Raw genomic sequence first — 27,749 nt, forward strand, 5'->3', positions numbered from 1 at the left:
GGAGCAGAGAACCGGGGGGGTGCTGCCACCGCCTGAGATTGAGAAGCGTGGGGGTTGCTGCGAATTGAGAAGCGGGGGGGGGCCCTTTACAAAAATAAAGAAAAATATATATAAAAAAAGGGGGATAGCCATCCGGGACCCTGGGGACCTCTTTAATAAAAAGAAAAAAAGGAATAGAAAATATATAAAAAATATATATATTGATTTTTTTTTTTTAAAAAGGGGGGTTGAAATCTGGAGCCCTCTAATAATTTTATTTATTTTTTATAATAAGAAATTACAAAAAAAAGGGAGGTTGCCATCCAGGACCTCTTGGCCCTTTAATAAAAAAAAAAAAAAAAAAAAAACCTCTGGGCCCTTTAATAAAAAAATAAATATATATCAAAAAATAATAAAAATAAACATGTATATATAAAAAAAAAGGGGGGGAGGTTGCCATCCAGGGCTCTTATAAAAAAAGGGGGGTTGTCATCCGGGGCCCTGGGGATCTCCAGGCCCCTGGGGACCTCCGGACGCCTAAAAAAAAAATGGCCTTTTAATAAAAAATAGAATAAAAATATATTAAAAAATATATTTTTTTTTATAAAAAATAAAAAAAAGGGGGGTTGCCATCCGGGGCCCTGGGGGCCTCCGGGCCCCTGGAGACCTCTGAAAAAAAATTGTCCCTTTAATAAAAAATAAAATAAAAATATATTAAAAAAATATATATATTTTTTTATAAAAAATAAATAAAAAATAAATAAAAAAAAAGGGGGTTGCCATCTGGGGCCCTGGAGGCCTCCGGGCCCCTGGGGACCTCTGGACCAAACACAATACACAGTAATGGACCAAAACACAATACACAGTAATGCATTGTCCTTTAAAAAAAAGATGCTTGCACGTTTTTGGTGGATTTTAGTGCACTGCATAGCATATTCCAATGAATGGGCTTCAATAACAATGCACATTAAAGCATTTTGTTTTGAGACGCCACGAAGGTGTGAATAAAGCCTGAATATTTATGATTTCAAATTTGTCCATTTCCCTGCAGTAAAACACATAACTTTTACTTTTTGAAAATGCATTTCAAGCAGAAATCCCATTCTTACTCAGCAGCTGGTCAACATCTACAGTATGTGCTGTAGTTTAGTGTTTTTAAAAGGAATCTATAAAGTAGGGGTCGACCAATATAGTTTTTTCAAGAACGATACAGATATCGATTTTTAAGCTGCCTTTCAGGCTAATAGGCGATATCAGTTGCCTGTATTCTATACATCACTGTCACCTGCCACCAAATGCAGCATGTCACTTGCCACTGTCACCTGCCACCCAGGTGCAGCATGTCACTTGCCACTGTCACCTGCCACCCAGATGCAGCATGTCACTTGCCACTGTCACCTGCCACCCAGATGCAGAATGTCACCTGCCATGGTCTCCTGCCACCCAGATGCAGCATGTCACTTGCCACGGTCACCTGCCACCCAGATGCAGCATGTCACTTGTCATCAGTGTTGCCAACCGTCAGTATTTTTAGTGGCAGACAGTTAAAAATGGGCAGTTTTCTTCTGCCAGTAAAAGGAAAAGGTTGCCAGTAAAAAATATGGCTGTGACACTCGGCTCGGAAGTGCGCATTTCTGGTCCAGAAGCAAGCGAGACCATCCAAGTGCCTTCTACAGTGTGTTCAGTCAGTGCCGGCAGGGAACGGGACTGGTGGAAGTGGTGCCTGAGAGTGTCATGTGTAAGGGTGCTAAGTGGAGTGGCCGGAGCCTCGTGTGTGGATCTGAGGAATGGGAGCAAGCCAAGCCAGGAGCAGGACTGTCAATGCTGTTTGGAGTAGAGGGACCACCTGGTGTGGAGAGAGACTGTCACTGTGACTCCGAAGGGGACGTGTTGTGTTGGGGATCTTTGCTGCTGTACACTGTTGTCAGTGTTACTGCGAGAGTCAATTTCATGTTTTGTGCCGCCCATTCTAATTTCTTGCCCTCCCGAGTCCTGTCCCTGAGCTACCTACTTACTATATTGAAAAAAGAATAAGAAATATGTTTTTTGCCTTAATATCTACCTTAAATCATAAGTCTAATTGCATATTGTATTTTTTGAAATGCCAGTAAAAACTTGGCTTTGCCAGTAAGGTTTGGATGTCGTGTCAGTAAATTTCAATCTGGTAGGTTGGCAACACTGCTTGCCACGGTCACCTGCCACCAAGATGCAGCGTGTCACTTGCCACTGTCTCCTGCCATCCATATGATGCCTGTCGCTACTTACACTACTGCTAGCAGCCTCTCATAAAAGCAGCGATGAATAAGAGGTGATGACAAAACAAAAAAATGTATGTGAAAAGAATCGCAGCTCTATGTAAAGTAAAGGTCAAACACCGTTTCAAAGGCATTTCACAGGTGGCGAGGCGATAGCTGACCTCACCACTACCTGTTTTAACTGTACCCCCATGCACTGTATGCAGTTGTGGGGTGATTGCAGGGTGGCCCCGTTTGTTTGAATGGATTGTGTTCAGTGGGCAGTACTGCTCGCCAAACATGAGCAGTCAGGTCATTTTTGCCACAAATGCAAAGCAAGGTGTTGCAGCCACAACATCTGTACACTCCCATATAGTGGCGGCTGGTGCTCAAAATTTTTGGGGGTGCGCAAACTGAGAAATTCTGAAAAAAACTCAATCAATTGCAGCCCCACTGTACGATCAAACGCAGTCACTGTGCCCATCAAACGCAGCCACTGTGCCATATCAAATGCTGCCAGTGTGCCCCCCGCCTGCACTTACCCTGTCTCAGTGGGGCAGCAGGTGAGGCGAGCAGTGTCCTTGATGCTCCTCGATGTCTTCTCTCTTCCCGTCCTTCTGCTATGATTGGACGCCTCATTAGGCGTCCAATCACAGCGCTTGTCGTTTCAGCCAAATTAATATTCGCTTTCCTAACACATGCTGGGCACTCGCAGGTCACTTAGCTGTATTGGGAAAGCGAACATTAATTTACTTTTCAGACACTAAACCGTCTCTCCACCAATCAGGTGTTCGGATCTGTTACCCGTCACCTGTTTGTTGTTTCAGCCAATCACTGTGATTGGACGCCTAATGAGGCGTCCAATCATATAAGAAGGACGGGAAGAGAGAAGACATCGAGGAGCATTATAGACACTGCTCGCCATCACCTGCTGCCCCACTGAGACAGGGTAAGTGCAGGCGGCAGGCGGGGGGCACACTGGCAGCATTTGATATGGCACAGTGGCTGTGTTTGATGGTCACCTTTTTTGACGCCTATTGCTCTAATCAGGTGCTTTTAAAAAAAAGAAAACCCTGCCGCTGTAATTCAGGCACCTGGCACCCGAAAAGGGTCCGGGCAACCTGAATAGGGGGTGGCAGAGGCGGCCATAGATAGAGGGGTGACTGGAGAGAGGGGGCGGCACCCATGAGCCCTTATGGACGCACCTCCACTGCTCCCATACACTGCCTGTAGCTTAACAACTTTAGTACCGCCCTTCAGTAAAAAGATGGCTATAGCTTGGTACTATAGCTTTGGCAGGGCATACATAAAAGGCTCTCAGAACTCTGCCTGCTGGTCCATAAATCGCACGCTTTCCATGGGCCGCGCATCGGGTGAGCTTTGTGACCGCCGTGTTCTTCGGACACAGCTGATCACAGATCAGGTTAAAGGGCCAATCAAAGCGACCTTTTAACATGTTTTCAGCTGTGTCCAATCACAGCTGATCACATGTAAACAGACTTGCTGGTACGGGGGAGGAGCACACAGACGTCGCCCGCTGCTGTCCTTTCGTGAAACAAACCTGTCGTTTGTTTGTTTTATGCTACTGATCGTTCGGATCTTTGTGAGTAGTTTTATGCTTATTCAATGCATTTTAGCAATTTTGAAACGGAGAGCACTTTGATCTTTTTTTCTTCCATACATGGTTCATTACCCTGCTGCGGATTACTGAGGGACCTGATAAGACAACTTGACATTGGGTGTATCTGCATTTCTGCTTGCATGACTACCTGGTAACACAGGAGTCCATGCCTTAAGGTGAGAGTGGCCAATCCTATAGTGGTGGAGGGATCACTTATTGTTTTTTGAATCTACGTCACTGGTGAATTTTCAACGGACTCTGGAATTTGTTCGTCACACATTTTCTTGGACTTTCACTCACGTTGAATTTTTATTGACTTTTTGGCCCATGTTTTTTTGCTGGGTTTTTTCACTTTTATTGCATCATTTAAATTTTATGCGCTGCACTAACCTGTTTATTATGTATTTTGCTGTACATTACATTGGGCCAGCCTGATTAGTATGAACAAATAGCAGGACTTCAAAATTTGCATATGTGTCATTGCAGGAAAAGAATATTGCCCCAACTGGCCTATTACAGCTAAAGAGGGAAATAACAACATCTGCACCTCCACCTCTGCAAACCTCAATAAGATGACACTTTTGACTGCATTTTCACAGATGTTTCCTATTGACTGAAGAGAGAAGGCCAGCATCAGGCTTGTTTAAAAAATGCAAAACAATACGTTTAGCCTGGGCAACTCCATATGTTAACGTACAAATCATGTAATGTAAAAAAGGACCACACATACAGTTTGTACCCAATTGGGGTAGGCTGGCCTAGGTCACAGAGTATGTATTCTTTTTCTGTTAAATGTTTGCCTGTACAAGGTGATTATATTACTTACGTTGTATATTGAATGCAACTAACTCAATTGTTGTATACTGATAAACCCAATAAAAATGTATTGATAAAAAACAAAAGCCCACACAGTTGAACTGTGGGAAGTGGGCCTGGAGATAGCAGCACCACAATCTGATAGAATAGGATGGCTGCTCTCTACTCTTCCATGATGGCTGCTTTTGGAGGACATCCTGCTTCGTTGGGGTTGTGCCTCACCCTCACTTTCCTTCTCTGTTCTATCTGACACTCAAGTAACATCAGTGATCTCATCATCATCATCCCCTCCATCCTCGTCATCACTGGAGCCAACTTGGCAATATGCTGCAGCTGGGGGAACACAATTGCCAATTTGTTGTTTATCAGTGTTCTCCCCTATCTGTAGGCTCATTTTACTCCCTTCCTCTACTTCAGAACCAACATCGGAATTAAGTAATGCCTGTGTATGAAGAAGCAAGGGGCTGATGCCGACTCATCCATGCATGATGCTGGGGCTATGACAGTAGTAACTGTGGACAAGGAGGCCGAATAAGCCGCTCTGGCAGCTGCGGTGGACTGCGCACTAGTCTCAGTTTGGGTGTGGTCAGTGTGGCTATCCAGCCACAGCATGCCATGGAGGTGGTTTAGTAAGCCAGTCCACCACCTCCTTGGCATGCTGTGGCTGGATAGCACAGGCAACATCAATAAACAGAGAAAAATGCTGCTGGCACCCCTCATAGTGGCATTAGAATGTCTACCTCTCCTTGTTAGCCTCCCAGACAGAATGGGGGCTTATTACCCAGATTGAATAGATACTGGGAAATGTGTAATTGGATGCACATTCAATGAAAATGGTGTTTGGTGCACTTTAAATTGAGGACTGCCTCTAACAGTAATGTAATAAAAAATGGGTAACAACAGCGTTGCAAGCAGAAAAACTGCAGCTGACAATTAAAAAAAAAAAGGGGGTAGTAACATAATATATATATATATTAGTGCTGTCAAACGATTACAATTTTTAATCGCGATTAATCGCATTAATGTCATAGTTAACTCACGATTAATTCGTCATAAATTTTGATCGCTGTTTTCTAGCTGATCTAAAACCATTTTTGACATAAAGGGACACTTTTGGACAATCTACAGTTTTCAGGCAGAAAGAATAGTTTTTATTTTATAAAAGTACATGTAGGACACTGGGCAGACCACTAGGGACAAGGGGGGTGTGTATTTTTTACATACAGTACTGTAATCTATAAGATTACAGTATACTGTGTGTATTGTGTTTGTTTACTTTTTTGAATTTGGCGCCGTTCTCCGCTCCCGTGCGTCGTAACGTGGCAGGGAACGGAGATCGGCGGCACAAAGACACTGTGAATCGAGCGAGGAGGACCCGCTTGATCACACAGCGGGGTGGCATCGCTGGATCCAGGGACAAGGTGAGTAACTTGCCTGTGAATCCAGCGAGAAGGTAAGCCGCGCCGCTGCACACTCTGCACGTCCACCCCGAGCGTTAATCGTGCGATAAAAATATTGACGGCGTTAACATGGGTTTGCGTTAACGCCGTTAATATCGCGTTTAACGCACAGCACTAATATATATATATATATATATATATATATACTATAACTATACTGACACTACGCTATACAATATTAACAATGCACTATACTCCTATACACTACACCGACACCCTACACTCAGAATCACAATAACACACCAACTCGCTAGTAGCAAACAGAGCCCTGCTCTATCTATCTACACTCCAACAACACACTACAAAAGGTTCATGTGGGAAAGAACCTTTTATAGTGTGAGGTGGGACTATTAGCTAGATTCACATAGAGTTAGGCTGGCGTATCAGTAGATACGCCAACCTAACTCAGAATCTGCGCCGACCTAAGTTTAAGTGTATTCTCAAACAGAGATACACTTAAACCTATCTAAGATACGACGGCTTGCGCCGTCCTATCTTAGGGTGCAATATTTAGGCTGGCCGCTAGGTGGCGCTTCCATTGTGGTCGGCGTAGAATATGTAAATCACTAGATATGCCTATTCACGAACGTACGCCCGGCCGACGCAGTACAGATACGCCATTTACGTAACGCATTATCAGGCCTAAAGTTATTCCAACAAATAGTTGGAATAGTAATGTTAAAGTATGGCCGCCGTTCCCGAGTTGAAATTCGAAAATGCTACGTTATTTGCGTAAGTCGTCCGTGAATAGGGATTTACGTAATTTACGCCCACGTCGAAACCAATAGGCCTGTGCGGCGTACGTTGCCGCACTGCACACTGGGATATGTAGGCGGACGGCGCATGCGCCGTTCCAAAAAAACGTCAATCACGTCAGGTCAAGCTTCATTAACATAAAACATGCCCCCTCAGCTAAATTTGAATTAGGCGCCATTACGCCCACCTGATTTACGCTACGCCGCCGTAACTTAGCAGGCAAGTACTTTGTGAATCATGTACTTGCCTCACTAACATACAGCGGCATAGTGTAAACACGATACGCTAGGCCGCCGCAAAGTTAGGACGCCCTACCTGAATCTAGCTATATGAGCACTGAGCAATGATTGAGCAAAGTCATCATCATGAGCGGTCAGGTGTATTGATTCATTCAATTAGGGCCCTAGAATGCACTGTACAGCGCGCAGTGCATTGTGGGGTGCTTAGGGGGCGATCATCCCGCCAAGCGCCCCGCAAAATTGGGTGTTTGCTGAACGGGTGGGCAGGCGATGTTCGGGCTGAACATTTGCTCGGCTCGAACTGTTCACCCAACTCTACTAGAGAGCACAAACCCGGAAGAAAGACCAGGCGAAGATCGAAGCTCCTGCATCAAGGACAAAGTGACACGAAGGGCTCCATTTTTAAGGTAAATCTGTATAATAACTGTAAAAGAAAAATATGAGAATGGTGCGCTTGTTCAATAATGTGCCATAAAGTAGTATACTCAAAGAAAAAATATGCTGAGTATCCAAACATACAAATAAATAAATAAATGTGAATAAAGTCCAACTAAAGCCCAATGGTAGGAGTTAGTTCATATAAAAGGCAAAAATCTCATAGGGATAACTTGATAGAAGAAAAAACAGATAAAACATCTATCCAAACATCGGCTGTTAAATTTATGAATTGTCCGCTCACCTCCAACAATGACTCAAGGGTCAAACAAGGCTCATCAGATAGTTAGATAAGGAATCCTGCTGATGGATCTGTAAAGGCATCCAGGTTCCAGGCAAAGATGAAGAACTACGTCCAAAACCTGGCATCTGTATAAAACGCTAGTATGCAATGCATACTAGCACATTGTGGCATTAACCTGCAGTGGACCCAGTAAAAAAAATTCCCCCCAGAATTGACTACTGATTTATTGTTAGGTGTTTCTTCCTGGTGAATAATATAAATGATTGGGTTTGATTCACCTGCAATGAATTTTGGGTAAATGTCACATTTACTGCTTTATAAATATACCCGTGATGCCACTAAATGTTTTAGAAAGTTTCTTAAAGCGGAAGTAAACCCATCTATTTGATAGTTTAAAAAAACAGTTAACATTCCCGGCATGCCGGAAATGCTAGATGTCACATTTGCTTGTGCTCTCAACCAAACTGTCAAACCATCCAATGGCTGGTTTTATAACTGATCACATGTGCAGCATCGTGGCAGTTGCAGATTAAATAGAGGTCAAGATGGCAGCTTCCTTGGCTGAAAACAATAGGAGGGTTTACTTCCACTTTAACCAGTTAAAGACCACCTACCACAGATAAACTGAGGCGGGGTGGCTCTATTGCACGAAACAACGTACCTGCAAGTCATTTTGTACAATAGACACTGGGGCACGTGCATACCGACTGAACAGTGAGCGGTGGACGCGATGTCCGTTGGCCACCTACGATTGCTCCCTAGAGAGGCAGAACAATCTGCCTATGTAAACAAGGCAGATCGCCATTCTGATAGGGATGAAGATGGAGATCTTGGGCCAGATTCTCATACATTCGCGCTGCTCCTGGGCAGCGTAATATATGAGATCTACGTTACACCGCCGCAGGTCTACAGGTTTACATCCTGATTCTCAGAACACTTACCTGTAAACTTGCGGCGGTGTAGCGTTAGATTGCTCGGCGCAAGCCTGCCCAATTCAAATGGGGCGGGCACCATTTAAATTAGGCGCGCTCCCGCGCCGAGCGTACTGCGCATGCTCCGTCGGGTAAATTACCCGACGTGCATTGCGCTAAATGACGTCGCCCCGACGTCATTTGCCTAGATGTATACGTAAACGACGTCCAGCGCCATTCACGGACATCTTACGCAAACGACGTAATTTTTATTGAATTCGACGCGGGAACGACGGCCATCGTTAACATTGGTTGCGCCTGCTAATTAGCAGGGGCAACCTTACGCGTCGGGTACGCTACGCAAACGACGTTAATTCGCTGCGTCGACCTCGCGTATGTTCGGGAATCGCCGTACTTACCTCATTTGCATAGACGACGGGGAAAAGCGACGATGCGACACCTAGCGGCGGGAAAAAAAATTACTTTTAAGATCTGACAGCGTAACAGCCTTACGCATGTCAGATCTAATGGGTACCTATGCGCAACTGATTCTGAGAATCAGTCGCATAGATACCCGGGGCCAGATGAGGTGTTACGACGGCGCTAATGGTGTTGCGCCGTCGTAACGCCTTTGAGAATCTGGCCCCTTGTGTTCCTGCTAAGCAGGAACACAGATCTCTGTGTTCATCCAGTCAGTCCATCCCCCACAGTTAGCAAGCACCTCCCAGGGACACACTTAACCCTTTGATTGCCCCTGACATTAACCCCTTCCCTACCAGTGTCATTAGTACAGTAACAGTGCATTTTTTAGTACTGATCACTGTAATAATGTCACTGGTGTCAGTTAGGTGTTCAGATTTGTTTGCCGCAATGTGGCAATCCCAATACAAATTGCTGATCGTCGCCATTACTAGTAAAAAAAAATGCCATAAATCTATCCCATGGTTTGTAGACTCTATAATATTTGTGCAAACCAATCAATATACGCTTAGAGATTTTTTTTACCAAAAATGTGTAGCAGTGCTCTATAGCAGAAAGTAGAAAATATTGTTTTTTTTTGTTTATAGCGCAAAAAATAAAAACTGCAGAGGCGATTAAATACCACCAAAAGAAAGCTCTATTTGTGGAAAAAAAAAGAAATCAATTTTATTTGGGTACAGCTTCGCACGACCGCACAATCGTCAGTTAAAATAACGCAGTGCCGTATCGCAAAAAATTTCCTGGTCATTAAGGCGGTAAAACATTCCGGGGCTGAAGCGGTTACAGTTGCAATTTACATACCTTGTAAAGTGTTAACAGGTCCTTATACAAGTCAGAAATGCACAGAGATGAATGCACAATCTAACACCTAAGCGGTAAGCATTAGGGCCCTTTCACACGGGTGGATCAGTAATGATCCGCCTCCGTGTGTCCGTAAGCTCAGCGGGGATCGCTCCGTATATCCCCGCTGAGCCGTCGGCTGACAGGGCGGTCCCCGCACACTGTGCAGGGACCGCCCTCTCTTTTCTCCGGCTCTCCCCTATGGGGGGATCGGATGAACACGGACCGGGTGTCCGTGTTCATCCGATATGATCCGCAGACGGAAGAAAAAATAGGGTTTTCTTCCGTCCGCAAAATCGGTTCTTTGCGGAGGCGGGTGATTACGGGTGTCAACGGATGTTTATCCGCTGACACCCGCAATCACATAGGGACCAATGTATGTCCCTTTTTCATCCGCAAACGGATGGATAAAAAAGCGGACATACGGTCCGCACATGTGAAAGGGGCCTTAGGCTTGTGTCTTTTATTCTCTTACCTTCCCATGTGGATGAGCCCTAATTTGTGGCAACAGTTAAATTATGTTGAAGACACAGCGTCTATGAAGCAACACAGTAAGCTACCACCTTATGGGACAACTTATGAGTCAAGACTTAATTACTTCTATTATCAAATTATGAATCAGTGCCAGGGGAGTGGCTTATAAAGGAATTTGTTCATCTGGAAATATTAGTGTAAGAGGGAGGATTGCCGTTTATTGACTAATCAGTCACAGTTTAGCACCTTTTTTTTTTCTCTGGAAGGTGGCCAAGGTTGCCTGTTCATGATATTCATGAATGGGTTAAAGCAGGGGTGTCCAAACTTTTGAGCTTCCTTCGGCCACATTGAAATAAGAGAAATTGTCTTGGGTGACACATAAAATAAGAAGTACAAAAAAACAAAAAGCATTAAGTATAGGTCGGACCCATCACAAGTTAACGAGCTTGGCTATAGAGAAGATAAGATAAGGCTATAGACCTATCTATATCGAGAAATTTTTTTTTATCATAATTCTGTAATATTCTTTATTATAAAAGAAAAGGAGGTCAACATAAGACTATTGCGAGATTTGACACTGTTTTTGATAAACGAACACATTAATATCTGGTTTGATGGATGTACTAGCAATTCTCAAGGCGCTCATCGGATATTTTGGTTCCAATTTTGCCCTTCGTGTGCTTCATCCTTGAAAATAGTTGTTCACAAGTATAGGTGATGCTGAGAACTGATGACATGAATAAGGCGTGATTGAGAAGAGTGGGATATGTTTCTTTGTAAAGATAAAACTTAAAAAGTCCAGTAAATAGGCATTTTTCTTTGGCATGTGTTTGTCAGGTGTAAATGCATTTTTTACAAATTATCAAAAAAAAAAAAAAAAAAAAAAAGGCTAAGGCCGCGTACACACGATCGGTCAAAACTGATGAAAACGGACTGAAGGACCGTTTTCATCGGTCCAAACCGATCGTGTGTGGGCCCCATTGGTCAGTCATCCTTCGGTCAAAAAAATAGGAACTTGCTTTAAAATTGAACCGATGGACGCCTAACCGATAGGTCAAAACTGATCGTTAGTATGCAAAAGCATCGGTTAAAAACCCGCGCATGCTCAGAATCAAGTCGACGCATGCTTGGAAGCACTGAACTTCATTTTTTTCAGCACGTCGTGTTTTACGTCACCGCGTTCTGACACGATCGGTTATGTAACCGATGGTGTGTAGGCACATCAGACCATCAGTCAGCTTCATCGGTTAACCGATAACAACGGTCCAAAGGATGGTCTGATCGTGTGTACGAGGCTTTAGGCTTCACTGATTTATTGTAAACACAGTTTATCCTGACAAGAGAAAAATTGGTGTTAAAAACTCACCTAAGCTGCTTTTTTTTAAACCAGTTTAGGTGAGTTTAGCAGCATTTGCTGTTTGGGAGATTATTTAATTAGTCAGAATTTTTTTAATTAATGAATGCTGAAGTGCTAAACGTTAGGTGTTTATACGTTTCTGGCGGTTTAAGGACTTTTATGCTTTCAGAGCAATCTCACCTGCCTGTAAACTTCTCTAAATGACAATGTGTACATGGACACATAGGATAACATAGTGGAGAGTTCAGGAGATTCAGAAAAGAAATGCCCAATTGCTCCTAAATGCCAATATAGCAGCTGCAGTGTACATGAGGAACAGACGTTGAGGGAGAACTGAGCAGAAGCTGATCATATTCTGTTGGGACACAGAGAAGGACCCTGCCACAGATCAGTGGATGAAGAGAGAAGAGGGCGCAATTACGCGTCACCCTCTCTCCAAGGCTTCTCGGCTTTTCATTAGATAGATTGATAGCAGTGCAGCCATTGGCTCCCACTGCTGTCAATCAAATCCAATGACATGGCCACCAGGAGAGAGAGGGGGTTATCTATTGCGGGGAGGAGCCGCGAGGGCTGCCGTGGGACCCCAGAAGTGGATGATCGGGGCCACTCTGTGCAAAACTAACTGCACAGTGGAGGTAAGCATGTTTGTTATTTAAAAAAAAAAAAAAAACTTTTTTCGCAATGGGACAAAAAAAACTGACAACGGTCATTACCTTCCCTTACTCTAGCCAAAAAAAAAAAAAACATTAATTACAGAGGATATCCAGACTCCTTCAGAAAAAATAAAAAGGTCAGCAGCTACAAATACTATAACTGCTGATTTTTAACATTAGGGCACTTACCTCTCCAGGGCTTCCGCAGTGTCTTCACCCCAGCCAATTTGTTCATCGGCTCTTGGGTGCTGCCACGGCCATTGCTTGTGAAGGTAACTGGCAGTGAAGCCTTGAGGCTACACCGTACGTTTCCCTACTGCGCATGTGCCAAGCGCGCTACGCTTTTGTGTATGGCACGACAGCAGGGGAAGGAAGAGGGGGTTGAACTTCTGGGTGAGGTACCCGCTCCCCCATCCTCACAAAAGGTGCCAAACGTGGTACCGGAGGGGGAGGCAGATAAGCAGAGCTTCCAGTTTTTGGGTGGAGCTAAAAGCTAAGTGATGTACAGGTACATAGCTTAGCACATGCGCACTTAAAGCGGGGGTTCACCCAAAAATAAATTTTTAACATTACATTCAGCCGAGTTGTCCTAATGACAATCGGCTGTTTTTTTTCTTTTTCGTACATACATTATTTTCACCGCCGCTTCCGGGTATGTCTTCTTCGGGACTGGGCATTCCTACCTGATTGACAGGCTTCCGACCGTCGCATACAGCGCGTCACGAGTTTCTGAAAGAAGCCGAACGTCGGTGCGGCTCTATACGGCGCCTGCGCACAGACGTTCGGCTTCTTTCGGGCAACTCGTGACGCGTAGTATGCAACGGTCGGAAGCCTGTCAATCAGATAGGAACACCCAGTCCCGCAGAAGACAAACCCGGAAGCGGCGGTGAAAATAAGGTATGTACGGGAAAAAAAAATAAAAAAACAGCCGATTGTCATTAGGACAACTCGGCTGAATGTAATGTTAAAAATTAATTTTTTGGGTGAACCTCCACTTTAAGTGCCCCTGGGATTGCCCAGCTTCCGCAACTACCGTGTCCACATTACACAGAGGATTGTGGTTGCTGGTGCTCAGCCACTTTGTTCGGTCAGGGGATCATGTGATCCATATGCGATGTGATTGCGTGATAGAGACCGAAAATTTTGTTATACAATTTAGTAAACAGGTAATTTTTCTCTCTTTAACTGATGTGCGCAGATGAGGTTGTACTGATGAGCAAAAAAAATAAATGGAAAACCATTTATAATTTTCCTTCTACTTCCCAATTATGTGCCACTTTGTGTTGATCTATCACATCAATAAAATATATTTACGTTTTTTGGTTGCAACATGACAAAATCTGGAAAATTTCAGGGGGGTATGAATACTTTTTCAAGGCACTGTATATATTTGCAGTGTAGGTATTCAACAGTTTTCAAACTTCAGCTTTACTATGGTATAAGAAAATATAAAAAATCCTAATAACACTTACATTGGCTTTGAAGCACTGGTGAGAGCCATCCAAGAAGCGGACATTACAAACTACCTCAGATCTATTTTTCTCCTTTGGAAGTTCTGTGACCCGAATATTGTTTATCCTTCCACCCAAAGCACGCAGCCTGGAGTTCATAACTAGTACGGTTCCTACAAAGAATAAACACATGTATTTGTAAAAAAGACAATACATTTCTATAGAATATATACATTATTACTGCAATTATACACTTCACAAAAATACTTTTTTTCTTAAAGTGGAAGTAAACCCTTCAATTTCATAGTTACAAAAACAGTTAACATTCCCGGCATGCCGGAAAAGCTAGCTGTCACATTTGTTTGTGCTCTCAACCAAACTGCCAAACCATCCAATGGCTGGTTTCATAACAGGTCACATGTACAGCAGCATGGCAGTTGCAGATTAAACAGAGGCCAAAATGGCCGCTTCCTTGGTTGAAAACGATAGGAGGGTTTACTTCCACTTTAATATAATAACAACTTTGTTTCAACTATTTGCACCCACAATTACAATTTACAGGGAGACCTCAATATTTTCCATAGTAGGGTTCCTTTATTAATTTGATCTCCTCCCTGTCTTCTCTCCTACTTACAAACCTCCAGTTTCTCTAAAATGTTGTTCTTTAATTTCTCTGGTCATTTCACTTTCATTTATTTTACTATCCAATCAGGATGCTCTCTCCATCTCTATGTCTCTTGATCTTAATTAAAGTGGTTGTAAACCCTACATCTACCCATGAAGTGACTGGCCTCAGGCGATACACAAAGATGAAACAAATCCTTCTACATCAATTGTACCTGTTTATCCACAGCTGCCTTTCCCCTACATTCATTCAAAGTGAAGAATTTACACAGAATCTCTCAGCTCTGAAATGCAGGGGGCGGAGAGCTGAAGATAAATCAGCGAGGAGAGCTCTGAGCGCCGATCGGAGGGAAGGGACACCCCCCCTTCCCACAGCACACAGTCACCATTTTTCTCTTGGTGTCAGGAAAACTTGTCAGAAGTGAAGAATGCTTTAAGCAGAGGAACAATGCAGGGGACAGAAATGACAGTCACTTAGTGCTCATAACCACTTAAGACCCGGACCAATATGCAGGTAAAGGACCAGGCCCCTTTTTGCGATTCGGCACTGCGTCGCTTTAACTGACAATTGCGCGGTCGTGCGACGTGGCTCCCAAATAAAATTGGCGTCCTTTTTTTCCCACAAACAGAGCTTTCTTTTGGTGGTATTTGAACACCTCTGCGGTTTTTATTTTTTTGCTCTATAAACAAAAATAAAGCGACATTTTTGAAAAAAATGCAATATTTTTTACTTTTTGCTATAATAAATATCCCCAAAAAAGATATAAAAAAACTTTTTTTTTCCTCAGTTTACATATTCTTCTACCTATTTTTGGTAAAAAAAAAAAATCGCAATAAGCGTTTAACGATTGGTTTGCGCAAAATTTATAGCGTTTACAAAATAGGGGATAGTTTTATGGCATTTTTATTAATATTTTTTTTTTTTTACTACTAATGGCGGCGATCAGCGATTTTTTTCGTGACTGCGACATTATGGCGGACACATCGGACAATTTTGACACATTTTTGGGACCATTGTCATTTTCACAGCAAAAAGTGCTATAAAAATGCATTGATTATTGTGAAAATGACAATTGCAGTTTAGAAGTTAACCACTAGGGGGCACTGTAGGGGTTAAGTGTGACCTCATGTGTGTTTCTAACTGTAGGGGGGCGGGGCTGGACTTGTGACGTCACTGATCGTCTTTCCCTATATCAGGGAACAGACGATTAGTGACACTGCCACTGTGAAGAACGGGGAATGTGTGTTTACACACACCTCTCCCCGTTCTTCAGCTCTTGTAACCGATCACGGGGATCGGGTCCCGCGGCCGCGGTCACGGAGCTTTGGACCGGGTTGCGGACGCGCGCGCGACCCACGGCTGGGCACTTAAAGAGGACGTACAGGTACATGCTTGTGCCCAGCCGTGCCATTCTGCCGACGTAAATCGGCGTTAGGCGGTCCTTAAATGGTTAAAGAGACAAGTACACACTATAGAGAGATATGCCTTGTTCATATTTAATATATGAGGTTTGCTAACAATTTTATGATTTCCTCAGGGAAATTAACAGTGTTGTACGTGACAACGTTACAGTGCTCATAGAGGAAATGTGATCATATGATGACACCAGCATCCTAATAAAGTATTTAACAAAAAGTGGAAAGACCAGAAATATTAAAGAGAGAACTGAATTTTAGGGAAACAGGAGGATTCTATTTGAGAGATAAGACAGTGAAGGGATCAAATGAATACAAAAATAAAACTACTTTGGAAAAAAACTGAGGTCTTCCTCTAAAAATTGTAGTTGCGGAAATAAACATAAGAAAATTTGAAACAACGTATTTCAGTGCGACTTTTCACACTGGGGCGGTGCGCTTGCGGAACCTTCTGAAAAGTCCTGCAAGCAGCATCTATGGGGCCGTTTGGGAGTGCTGTATAAAACATTTTCCTTTACAACTCCTTTAAGGTGAAAAAACACAAGGGTTTACAACCCCTTTAATGTAACACTGCATTATACAGCCTTTCATGAGAAGACCGTAAAAAGCCCTGAATCTGATTTAGAGATGGTATATCTCTAATTAGAATTGCACATAGGCCAATAAAAAATCTGTAGTGGATATTAATGTTCTTGTGGATGTATATAAGGGCTGAGGCTCACATTGTGAAGCTGCAAACGACTGTGGGGAGGATGATCCTCTAGCAGTGATGGCAAACCTTGGCACCCCAGATGTTTTGGAATTACATTTCTCATGATGCTCATGCCCTCTGCAGTGTAGTTAAAGCGGGAGTTCACCCGCAAAATTTTTTTTAACCTTAGATTCATGCTCATTTTGTCAAGGGGAATCGGGTAGTTTTTTTTAAATCGAAGCAGTACTTACCGTCTTAGAGAGCGATCTTCTCCGCCGCTTCCGGGTATGGTCTTCGGGACTGTGCCTTCCTATTTGATTGACAGGCTTCCGACGGTCGCATACATCGCGTCACGAGTAGCCGAAAGAAGCCGAACATCGGTGCAGCTCTATACGGCGCCTGTGCACCGAAGTTCGGCTACTTTCGGAAAATCGTGACGCGATGTATGCGACCGTCGGAAGCCTGTCGGAAGACTGTCAATCAAATAGGAACACCCAGTCCCGCAGCCCATACCCGGAAGCGGCGGAGAAGATCGCTCTCTAAAACGGTAAGTACTGCTTAGATTTAAAAAAAAATACCCGATTCCCCTTGACAAAATGAGCATCAATCTAAGGTTAAAAATGTACTTTTCGGGTGAACCTCCACTTTAAGCATCATGGGAAATGTAGTTTTAAAACATCTGGGATGCCAAGGTTCCCATTACTGCCCTATAGCAATATAGGGTCCCAGTATCTTTGCTGCGGGCGTCTTCTGGAAAATCCAGGAAGTCGCTGTTAGTTGAATTACAGAAGTATGAGCCAAGGTTACCCGCTGCAGCAGAACTGTCTTCTGTGCGTCTTTTAAAAGACATAATAGCGGAGATCAACTAGGCTCAAAGAGAGATAATGCCTTGCATACTAAAAATACAGGGCCGCTGATGTTGATGAGGGTTTCAGGTATCAATCACACCAGAGATTAGATGATCCACAAGGTATCGGAGAAGCAGGATCCATAACAGGACAGTGCTTCTTCTAGGCTGAGTAGGTGGAAAAATAAACACGGAGCGTGCATGCACAATATTCACCTCATGAATGAGGTCGGTAGTCAGTCCCTCCAGCTGTGACTATAATCACACCAGTTGGTAATGTTAGGATCATTAAACAAGTACACAACTGAGCCTACTGTGAGGTAGTTTCCAGTGCTTTAGTCTGACCAGCCTTATTCACCATGTAAGTTTATAGAGAGACAAGACATATCAGAGTTGTGTCACAACTGAGAACTTAGAAAACACATTGTAGCCAATACAGTACTCCGGATTTTAGGAAGTGTCATAAACAAATGCCCAAAAGTAGCATCTTAAGCAAATCCCAATGTTCGACATACTGTGGCCATCTCCTATGATGGTCACAGCATGTTTGCAGACAACTGCAACCTCGAAAGATGTTGGTGGCTTAATAAAAAAAAAATATATATTTTAAACGTACTGTGCTGAATTAAAAAAAAATATTCTGCTCACACATACATTTATGGGGGTTCAAGGGTATAAAATTCACTTTGCGAGTATCTCAACATTCATGCAAGTGCAACAAATAACACCCATACTGTTTGTAATATATGGTAATAGTTTGCCCTTTCTTGGTCTCCCAGGCTAAGTGATCAGATAAGAGTCTGGTATGGATTTTGCGGGGACCCTACATTTTGTTTGTTTGTTTTTTGGTGTGGGATTTAAAGGGTTAGTAAAAGGAAAAAAAAAAATTCCTTTAAAATAACAAACCTGTTATACTTACCTCCACTGTGCAGTATGTTTTGCACAGAGTGGCCCCGATCCACGTCTTCTGGGGTCCCTCGGCGGCTGTCTCTGGTCCTCCCTGCAAGTACTGACCACAGTCATGCGAGAGAGCTTGCATGGTGGTGAGTAATTGCGGGCGCGCTCCCGTGATACAGCGAGCAGCCATAGCCGCTCACTGTATCACTCGGCCCCGCCCCTCGGCGCGTCGCGTCACTGGATGTGATTGACAGCAGCGCCAGCCAATGGCTGCGCTGCTCTCAATCCATCCGCTCTAGCCAATCAGCGGCCAGGCTGAGCGGTGAAGAGGATCTCAGGACCGAGTGCGGGACATTCGAGGGGTCAGGTAAGTATAACGGGGGCTCAGGGGGGTGGGGCGGCAGCATCAGATGTTTTTTCACCTTAATGCATAGATTGCATTAAGGTTAAAAAATGTTTTACTTTACAACTCCTTTAAATTCATACCAGCCTCAAAGGGTCAACCAAAGGATAACCAAAAGTTCTTAAGGGGTTGTAAAGGAAAAAAAATGTTTCCATAATAAGCATCCTTTACCTGCAGACATTCCTCTTTTCACTTCCTCATTGTTCATTTTTGCTCAGAAGTTGCTCTATTTCTTCTCTGTTCTGTTCACTTCCTGCTTGTCTGATTGTTACTCACCACCGTGAAGGGAGGCTTTACTGCGGTGGTCAGTAACGTGCTCGCCCCCTCCTGGGAACTACATCTGTGCGGCAGGATGCTCTCTACGTGTTAGAGACTTCAAGGAGGTGTGAATTACTGGGTGTGCCGCAATGCATACTGGGAAATATAGTTCTTACATGAACGAGCGATGCAAACCAGGAAGTGAATGAGAGAACAGAAACTAGAATGCCCGAGGTGATATAGATGAAGGAATTTAATAGGTATTTACTCGTTTTTTAAGAGAATCATTACACTATTCTGTCTGTCTACCTTGCAGACATTAATTTTAGGCAAAAGCTTTTTTTCCTTTACATCTCCTTTAAAGCCGCATCCAATCCATTTAGCCAAATGTGCAATTCTGGTAACAGAACAAGCATTGTATCGGTTCATTTTATTAATACTTGTTATTTTGTGTAAAAATTCATGGGACTTTGAAATCTTTAAGAGTGGTATAATCATTTCCATATACAAAAAGCAAAATCAGCAGTTGTGGCATTCTAGATATGATCCATATTCTGTGTCCCTGCCGACATTATTATACCAACATCAATTTTGGTCATATTTAAATTTGTGTTATATCAAAGAAATGCAATTTGCGATTATTAAAAAATCTATTTAAATGTATTCTGAAAGGCAAATATATTTCTGACGTACCGTAATTCCTAACTGCTGTGTTGAAGTTGCTATGCGAGAAATACTGGAAGATCAAGCTAGAGAAGGCAGACACACCAATGCTGAAGCTAATGACACATTCTTTAAAGTACAACTAAAGCCAAAGCTTTTTTCATTTATTTTGGAGAGTAGGGGAGTGTTAAAACTACTGTAATTTTTAGGTCCATGTGTCTTATTAGGGAGATATTTTTCTTCACTTCCTGTCCTGTAGATTTAACAGGATGTAAGAGGATATATTTCCAATGTAGGGGAAATCCCTTCTTAGACCCCTTTCACATTGAGGCGTTTTTCATGCGGTACAACGCTAAATATAGCGCTGCTATACCGCATGAAAAAATCATGCCCTGCAGGCTTTCACACTGAAGCGGTGCGGTAGCAGGACCGCTCCAAAAGTCCTGCTAGCAGCATCTTTGGAGCGGTATAGGAGCGGGGTATTTACCGCTCCTATACCGCGCCTTCCCATTGAAATCAATGGGAAACCACAGTAATACCGCGGTAATACCGCCCGCAATGCGGTATTAACTCTTAAAATATACCGTCACCGCACCTCCGCTGCCAATGTGAAAGCAGCCTTAGACAGCTGACAGTGTCCCCATTGAAAGATTTCCCCTCCTACCCTGTTCTGTTGGCATCTTAAAGTTTTCTATTTAAATTAGGAGAGTTTAGTAAAATTAGTGAATCTCCCTTCAGGCAAAAAAAAAAAAAAAGATTATAAACCATCACCTTACGCTCAAATACGTGACATTTTTTTAATTCAACTAAACAAAGTACCATAAGTCTCATGTGTACGAGCAAGAGGAAATTACATAACACAGCCACCAATAAAAATCTGAGGAATTATTTATATAGTGCAAATTATACAACTGAAAGGGGCACTCAAAATGATGCAGCTGTGCATGGTAGCCCCCCCCCCCCCCCTAATACTTACCTGAGCCCCCTCTATCCAGCGATGTCCATGACTCCCTCAGCCATCCAGGGCTCTCCTTCCTAATTGGCTGAGACACAGCAGCAGCACCATTGGTTAACTGACTTTGACAGCATCAGGAGCCAATCAGGAACGAGAGGGGGCAGGGCCAAACCGCAGCTCCATGTCTGAATGGAAACGCAAAGCTGCAGCTTGCCTCCATAGCAAGCTACTTGCTGTGAAAGCACTCAACAGGAGGAAGGGGCCAGAAGAGCTGAAGAGGGACCCAAGAAGAGGAGGATACAGGCTGACCTGTGCAAATCCACTGTACATGGCAGGTAAGTATAATACGCTTGTTTTTTTATTTATTTTTTAAAAGCAAAAAAATGTACAATCAAGCTTGACAATAAAACATGGAAGCCAATTGGTTTCTGAGCAGAGCTGCACCAGATTTTGCACTTTCCAATTTTAGTAAATCCCCCCCTACAAAGAGTCACCCGCTTCATCAAGTCTTAAAACATTTCAGCTAATATAACTAAAATGGAAAAGTAACACTAATCAAAAATGGAGTACAAAAGTTCAGAAATCTAAGAAAAATCATTTGTATTCTTATAATAATTTGACTGCAGTGTGTGTTTGGCAGATTGTTCATTGGAGTGGTAAAGAACATTTATCATTTTAGGCAGGTAAAATTGTGATGAAGAAAAAAAAGCTAAATAATGACACATGCTGTACACGCCTTCATTACTGTGTCTTTACAATGTGGTGGAGTTGAATAGTTGTGTGAGTCATTCCTACATTCTTCTTTCCCGACGTGTATTCAGGAACAAACCATACAAGAAAACATTGTGTACAATAATTAGTGTGTGCTGACAGCAGTTTGCTCTTCCTGTTAATTAGGTGGATAAGCATATGGTAAATCTTATATAATCGAAAAGGAAAGACCCAGATCTGGTCATAAACCAGCTGTTTGATATTACAGGATGCCATTCTCAATATATCAGGGCAATCAACACAGTAAAATGTAACAAATGCAAAGACCAAGCATGAGTTCTAGTAGCAGGTAAGTGAATGGATCCGAGGATCAGTGGCACTTTAAAAGGGGTTGTAAAGGTTTGTTTTTTATTTTCTAAATAGGTTCCTTTAAGCTAGTGCATTGTTGGTTCACTTACCTTTTCCTTCCATTTCCCTTCTAAATGTTTTTTTTCTTTTATGAATTTCTCACTTCCTGTTCCTTCTCAGTAAGCTTGCCACCATCATCCGAGCTGTTCTGGCTGGTGGTTAGTCAGCATGCTCGCCCCCTCTGTTGGGGCTACATCCCTGCGGGGAGTTGTTGTGAACACAGTGGGGTAGATTCACGTAGAATGGCGTAACTTTGTGCGGGCGTAACGTATCCTATTTACGTTACGCCTCCGCAACTTTTACAGGCAAGTGCCGTATTCGCAAAAAAAAGTTGCGGCGGCGTAGCATAAATAGGCCGGCGTAAGCCCGCCTAATTCAAATTGTGAAGAGGTGGGCGTGTGTTATGTAATTCAGGCTTGACCCGACATGATTGACGTTTTTCCCGAACGGCGCATGCGCCGTCCATGAAATTTCCCAGTGTGCATTGCTCCAAAGTACGCCGCAAGCACGTCATTGGTTTCGACGTGAACGTAAATGACGTCCAGCCCCATTCATGGACGACTTACACAAACGACGTAACTTTTTCAAATTTCGACGCGGGAACGACTACCATACTTAACATTGATACGCCGCACTTACGCCACCATATAGCAGGGGTAACTATACGCCGGGAAAAGCCTAACGTAAACAGCGTAACTGTAGTGCGTCGGTCGGGCGTACGTTCGTGAATTTGCGTATCTAGCTAATTTACATATTTCAACGCGTAAATCAGTGTACACGCCCCTAGCAGCCAGCGTAAATATGCAGTTACGATCCGACGGCGTAAGAGACTTACGCCTGTCGGATCTAATAGATATCTATGCGTAACTGATTCTAAGAATCAGGCGCATAGATACGACCGGCCGGACTCAGAGATACGACGGCGTATCTGGAGATACGCCGTCGTATCTCCGCTGAGAATCTGTCCCAGTGTCTCCCCTCAGGGTCTTAGTCCCAAGGGAGGGGGCAAGCACGCTGACTAACCACCAGCCAGAACAGCTCGGATGATGGGGGCAAGCTTACTGAGGAGAAACAGGAAGTGAGAAATTGAGACAAAGAAAAAAACATTTGGAAGGAAAAAGGTAAGTGAACCAACAAAGCACTAGCTTAAAGCGGGGGTTCACCCTTAGAGGGCACTTTTTCCCCTTAGATTCCTGCTCGTTTTCTCTAGGGGAATCGGCTATTTGTTTTAAAATATGTGCAGTACTTACCCGTTTACGAGATGCATCCTCTCCGTCGCTTCCGGGTATGGGCTGCGGGAATGGGCGTTCCTTCTTGATTGACAGTCTTCCGAGAGGCTTCCGACGGTCGCATCCATCGTGTCACGATTTTCCGAAAGAAGCCGAACGTTGGTGCGCAGGCGCAGTATAGAGCCGCACCGACGTTCGGCTTCTTTCGGCTACGAGTGACGCGATGGATGCGACCGTCGGAAGACTGTCAATCAAGAAGGAACGCACGCTCCCGAAGACCCATACCCGGAAGCGACGGAAGAAGATGCAGCTCGAAAACGGGTAAGTACTGCTCATATTTTAATACAAATAGCCGATTCCCCTAGACCGAACGAGCAGGAATCTAAGGGAAGAAAAAAAAAAATTTAATAAATGGGTGAACTCCCGCTTTAAAGGAACCTATTTATAAAATAAAAAACAAACCTTTACAACCCCTTTAAGGCTGGGTTCACACTATCTTTACATGCGGCTCACAGGAGAGGTCCGGTGGGTCCTCGTTCACCATTTCAGGACCGATTTCTGGCCCAATTTTTGTCTGAAATCGGATCTGAAATGGACCAAAAGACGCACAGGGCTCCTGTGTGAATTTGCATCGGAGCCGCAGCGGAGATATGTGAACCAGCTCCATGGATGGGAACCCGCATCCAATACGCAATAGTGTGAACTCAGCCTTAAAAGAACACCTTGCTAATAATACTGTGCCGAGCCCTTCGTTTTAAAGCTTAAGGGCCATTTCACGCGGGCAGACCGATCGGGGTCCACCCGTCAGTTTTTCAAGCAGACGCGATCGGACCCTCCAGTCTCCTCTATGCGGTGGCGGGTGTCAATGGGCACGTGTCCATTGAAGCCCGCTGACATCTGATCCTGTCCACTATAAAAAGGCAGATGGGGATCCGTCTGGCGGGACGGATCGGATCAGATGACAGTCAGGTGTAAACAGACAGTTGGTCAATTTATATCGGTCTGCCAATAGAGGAGAGTGGGCTGTGCTGCTCTGCATAAGTGAGTGGAGAAAACACAGAGCAGCCATCCATGTGCTCAGCAGGGATCAGCGGACAGATTCCCCACTGAGTAGGCTGACTTTAGAGGAGCTCGCCCCATGTGGAAAGAGCCCAAGTTTACTTTTTGTTTTTTTAAATCAGCACTGGGATGGTACTTGCAATGAATTAAAAGTGTCCCCTGTGTTAATGGCTTTCTTAGCTGAAATCCAAGTCCTAATATTCAGTTCTAAAATTCTAATAAAGCGGTTATATAGTTAAAAAAATATTTATATTTTGTTTTCCTCACCTGTAAGGCAAAAGGCATAATGAGCTAGTATGCACCGCATACTAGCTCATTATGAAATACTTACCCAAGAACGAGGCGTCGGTAAACTTACCTGGTCCACGCCGAGGGAGATGACATGTTGCCTCGGCGTGTCTTCCTGGTATAACAGCACCAGCGCTGTCCCCTGTGCGCATACGCCGCTGCACTCAGCGGCTCATTGCGACGGGAATATCTCCTAAACCGTAAAGGTTTAGGAGATATTTTTTTTACCTACAGGTAAGCCTTATAGGCTTGCCTGTAGGTAAAAGTTAAAAAACACACTATACAACCACTTTAAAGTGTTACTAAACCCACAACAGTAAAATCTGTTTATATATACAGCATAGCATGCTTGTTATACTCACTGTGGAACTTAAGGGGTTAATCCTCTGCATTGTGTAAAAAGGCAGTTTTATCCTGTATGCACAGATTCTCCCCCTCCGGCACTCTCTATCTGGGGAAGGCCAGCTAACACAGGCAGAGTAGCCGACCTGCACATGCTCAGTTGTGTCTTTTTTTTGCTGGAGAGAACATTTGCTTGTTGATGAGAGCTAGCCAGGTCACATGATATTGACATCACACATGTTAGCGTGTATACAGGCTGCAATGGAAATCTCCTCCTTCCTGAACTCTCAGCACTGGAGAAACTCTGCGCTTTATCATGTAACCGTGGTATACAGATCATCCAAAAAGGTATCTAGTGGCAGGATTTTAATGTAAAAAGATGATTTATAAGTTGTGGGCTCTGTGGGGGGGAGGGGGGGATTAACTATTTTCATATTACTGGGTTTAGTAACACTTTAAGATGTAATAATATTGTTTTAAAAAATATCCATTCAAGTTGTATTTGGGGTTCCTTACCTTCCAAAATGATAAAGTTCATAGCGTGCAACAGAAGCCAGTGAAACATATAAAAGTACAAAAATATAAAAGCAGTACATTATCTCCTGAGAATGTACAATATACTTCTTAGGTAAATACGTTTTACTAAAACTCCACAACCACAGGTATCTGCAACTCCACCAAGCACGGTGGCATGAGGGAAGGCCAACATATGGAATAGCAGATGGTGTCAATATAACAGACAACCCTCACACTTGGGTGTCCTCTAGCTATAGTGTTATCAGACCATAAAGCTTGCAGTGCCAAGTTGGCATTAATGAAAAACATTGATATTGGCACTGGAATTTGACTCTGTGAGAGTTCCGTTCAGTAACTGGAAGGACTTGAAGAGACACTTTTGGATCAGATAAAGTAACTATTTGTTACATTTAAATCTGAAATCCCGATCACCGGCCGGACACTTTTATTGGCCAGGCGGAGATGACATCACTCCTGCGCATGTGCGGGTGTTCAATCAGTTTCAGTATTGCCATTTTTTTCACACTATAAAGTTCCACTTTAATTAAGGCCATGGACTGTGCTGCCCCTATGACCGCATTTTGTGAAATTAGTTAGTGGCCCTTTAAAGATAGATAGATAGATAGATAGATAGATAGATAGATAGATAGATAGATAGATAGATAGATAGATAGATAGATAGATAGATAGATAGATAGGATTCATTACTCCATTTAAATTTGACAGTGCAAAATCAATAAGACTCCTTTCACATTGAGGTACTTTGCAGACGCTATAACGCTGAAAATTGCGCCTGCAAAGTGCTCTGAAAGAGCCGCTGCTGTCTCTCCAATGTGAAAGCCCTCGGCTTTCACACTGGAGCGGTGTACTAGCAGGAAAGTAAAAAAAGTCCTGCTAGCAGCATTTTTGGAGTGGTGAAGGAGCGGCATGTATATCGCTCCTGCCCATTGAATGTGACACCGCGGCTATAGCGCCAGCCATAGGTGTGCGCAGCCTATTGCATTAGGGTGTGCACCCCAAAGCTCAAACCTATTTGCATGTGTATATACAGTATACTGATGGTGTCAGCAGAGCGGTGGACAGTGTCAGTAGGGCAGAGATTGGTGTCAGTAGGGCAGTGGACAGTGTTAGTAGTTTTTTATTTTAATTATATATTTATTTTATTTTAGGAGCCCCATTAGGGAGCTTTGGTAAAATATCAGGGGTCTATTTCTGTGCATTACTGCATGCTTAAAGCAGTATATTCCAGTGTGTTACTGCACATTTAACGTTGTATATTTCGGTGTGTTATGTGCCATTTAATGCTGTATTTTTCTGTGCGTTACTGCATGTTTAACGCAGTATATTTTGATGCAATCTGCACCACACAGGGTGATTAGGGTGTGCCCAGGCACACCTGGCACACCCTATGCGCACGCCTATGCCGCCAGCAAAGCGCAGCAGCAAAGGCGATGGTTTTAACCCTTTCTCGGCCGCTAGCGGGGGTAAAAGTGCCCCGCTAGCAACCTAATGGCGCAGCGAAATTGCTGGTAAAGCCCCCTAATTGGAGACAGCAGATCCCCACAAAAAGTGAGAAGTTTGATAGGTATACGTCGCCTGATCATGGTTCTGGATTACATGGATGGAGTCATCAGGGAGTTTAAAGAATAAATGTGATCATAAAACACAACCTAGGATTTCAGTCATACGCTCATACAGTTCTGAAAAATGATTTGTCAGAGCATTATATCAATGAGTAAACTAATTTAATTCGAAAGCCCCTAAAATTACTCCCGACCTGCTAATTGAATAGAAATCCAGATGTATTAAACAGGTTTCTATTGTGCCTAGAACATGCGCATTACAAGATGTAACTGCTTCAAACATCAATTTGACCCCTAACCATAACATAATCTAATGAACATTCCAAAAAAAAAAATCTCATTCTTTTCTTTTGATCAATTTTATAGTTTTAGTAGTTTAAGTAGTAGCTTATGGAAAAGTCACTTAGAGCTTGTCGTTTTTCTTCGATACTTTAGTGGACAGCAGGCTGTCTTTTGTTTTATAATTGGATCAAATGTATTAATTATAGATGTCTAATGCCTCATGCACACATGGCGTTTTTACAGCTGCTTTTAGCAGCGTCAGATATTTTACAGCTTAAAAATGTTTTTCTATGGCCTCATGCACACACGGGCTTTTAGGAGCTGTAAGTGGCATAGGCATTTTCAAGCAGTAAAAAAACAAAACAGGGCCAGTGCGTTCTGGAGCAGCAGCATTAAGCTGTAAAAACGCCTGACGCGTGCTAACGCTATATACAACGTTAAGCCGCGTCAAGCTATTTTAAGCTGTAGTAATTGGATTTGAGAGTGGAAAATAGAGGAGGGCAGAGAAAGGCTGCTAAACGCACATTAACGCCAATGCAAAATGCTTCACAGGCTTTACAGCTCGTTTTTTTTAAATGCCCTGTGTACACGAGGACTAAAAGTACAATCCATTATGTGATCATCATT

The 27,749-nt window shown here is 43.3% G+C and overlaps 1 protein-coding gene across 1 annotated transcript in view; it reads right to left on the minus strand.

Annotated features, from left to right (window-relative positions):
* Positions 1–27,749, minus strand: part of PTPN3 (protein tyrosine phosphatase non-receptor type 3) — a 268,489-nt gene that overhangs the window by 183,897 nt on the left and 56,843 nt on the right. Inside the window, exon 2 of the mRNA XM_040353487.1 lies at positions 13,972–14,123. Coding sequence (XP_040209421.1) covers positions 13,972–14,109 — 138 coding nt within the window. The 5' untranslated portion in view covers positions 14,110–14,123. The remainder of the gene's footprint in view (positions 1–13,971; positions 14,124–27,749) is intronic.

The sequence above is a fragment of the Rana temporaria genome, chromosome 5 (assembly GCF_905171775.1).
Source record: "Rana temporaria chromosome 5, aRanTem1.1, whole genome shotgun sequence".
NCBI lineage: Eukaryota > Metazoa > Chordata > Amphibia > Anura > Ranidae > Rana > Rana temporaria.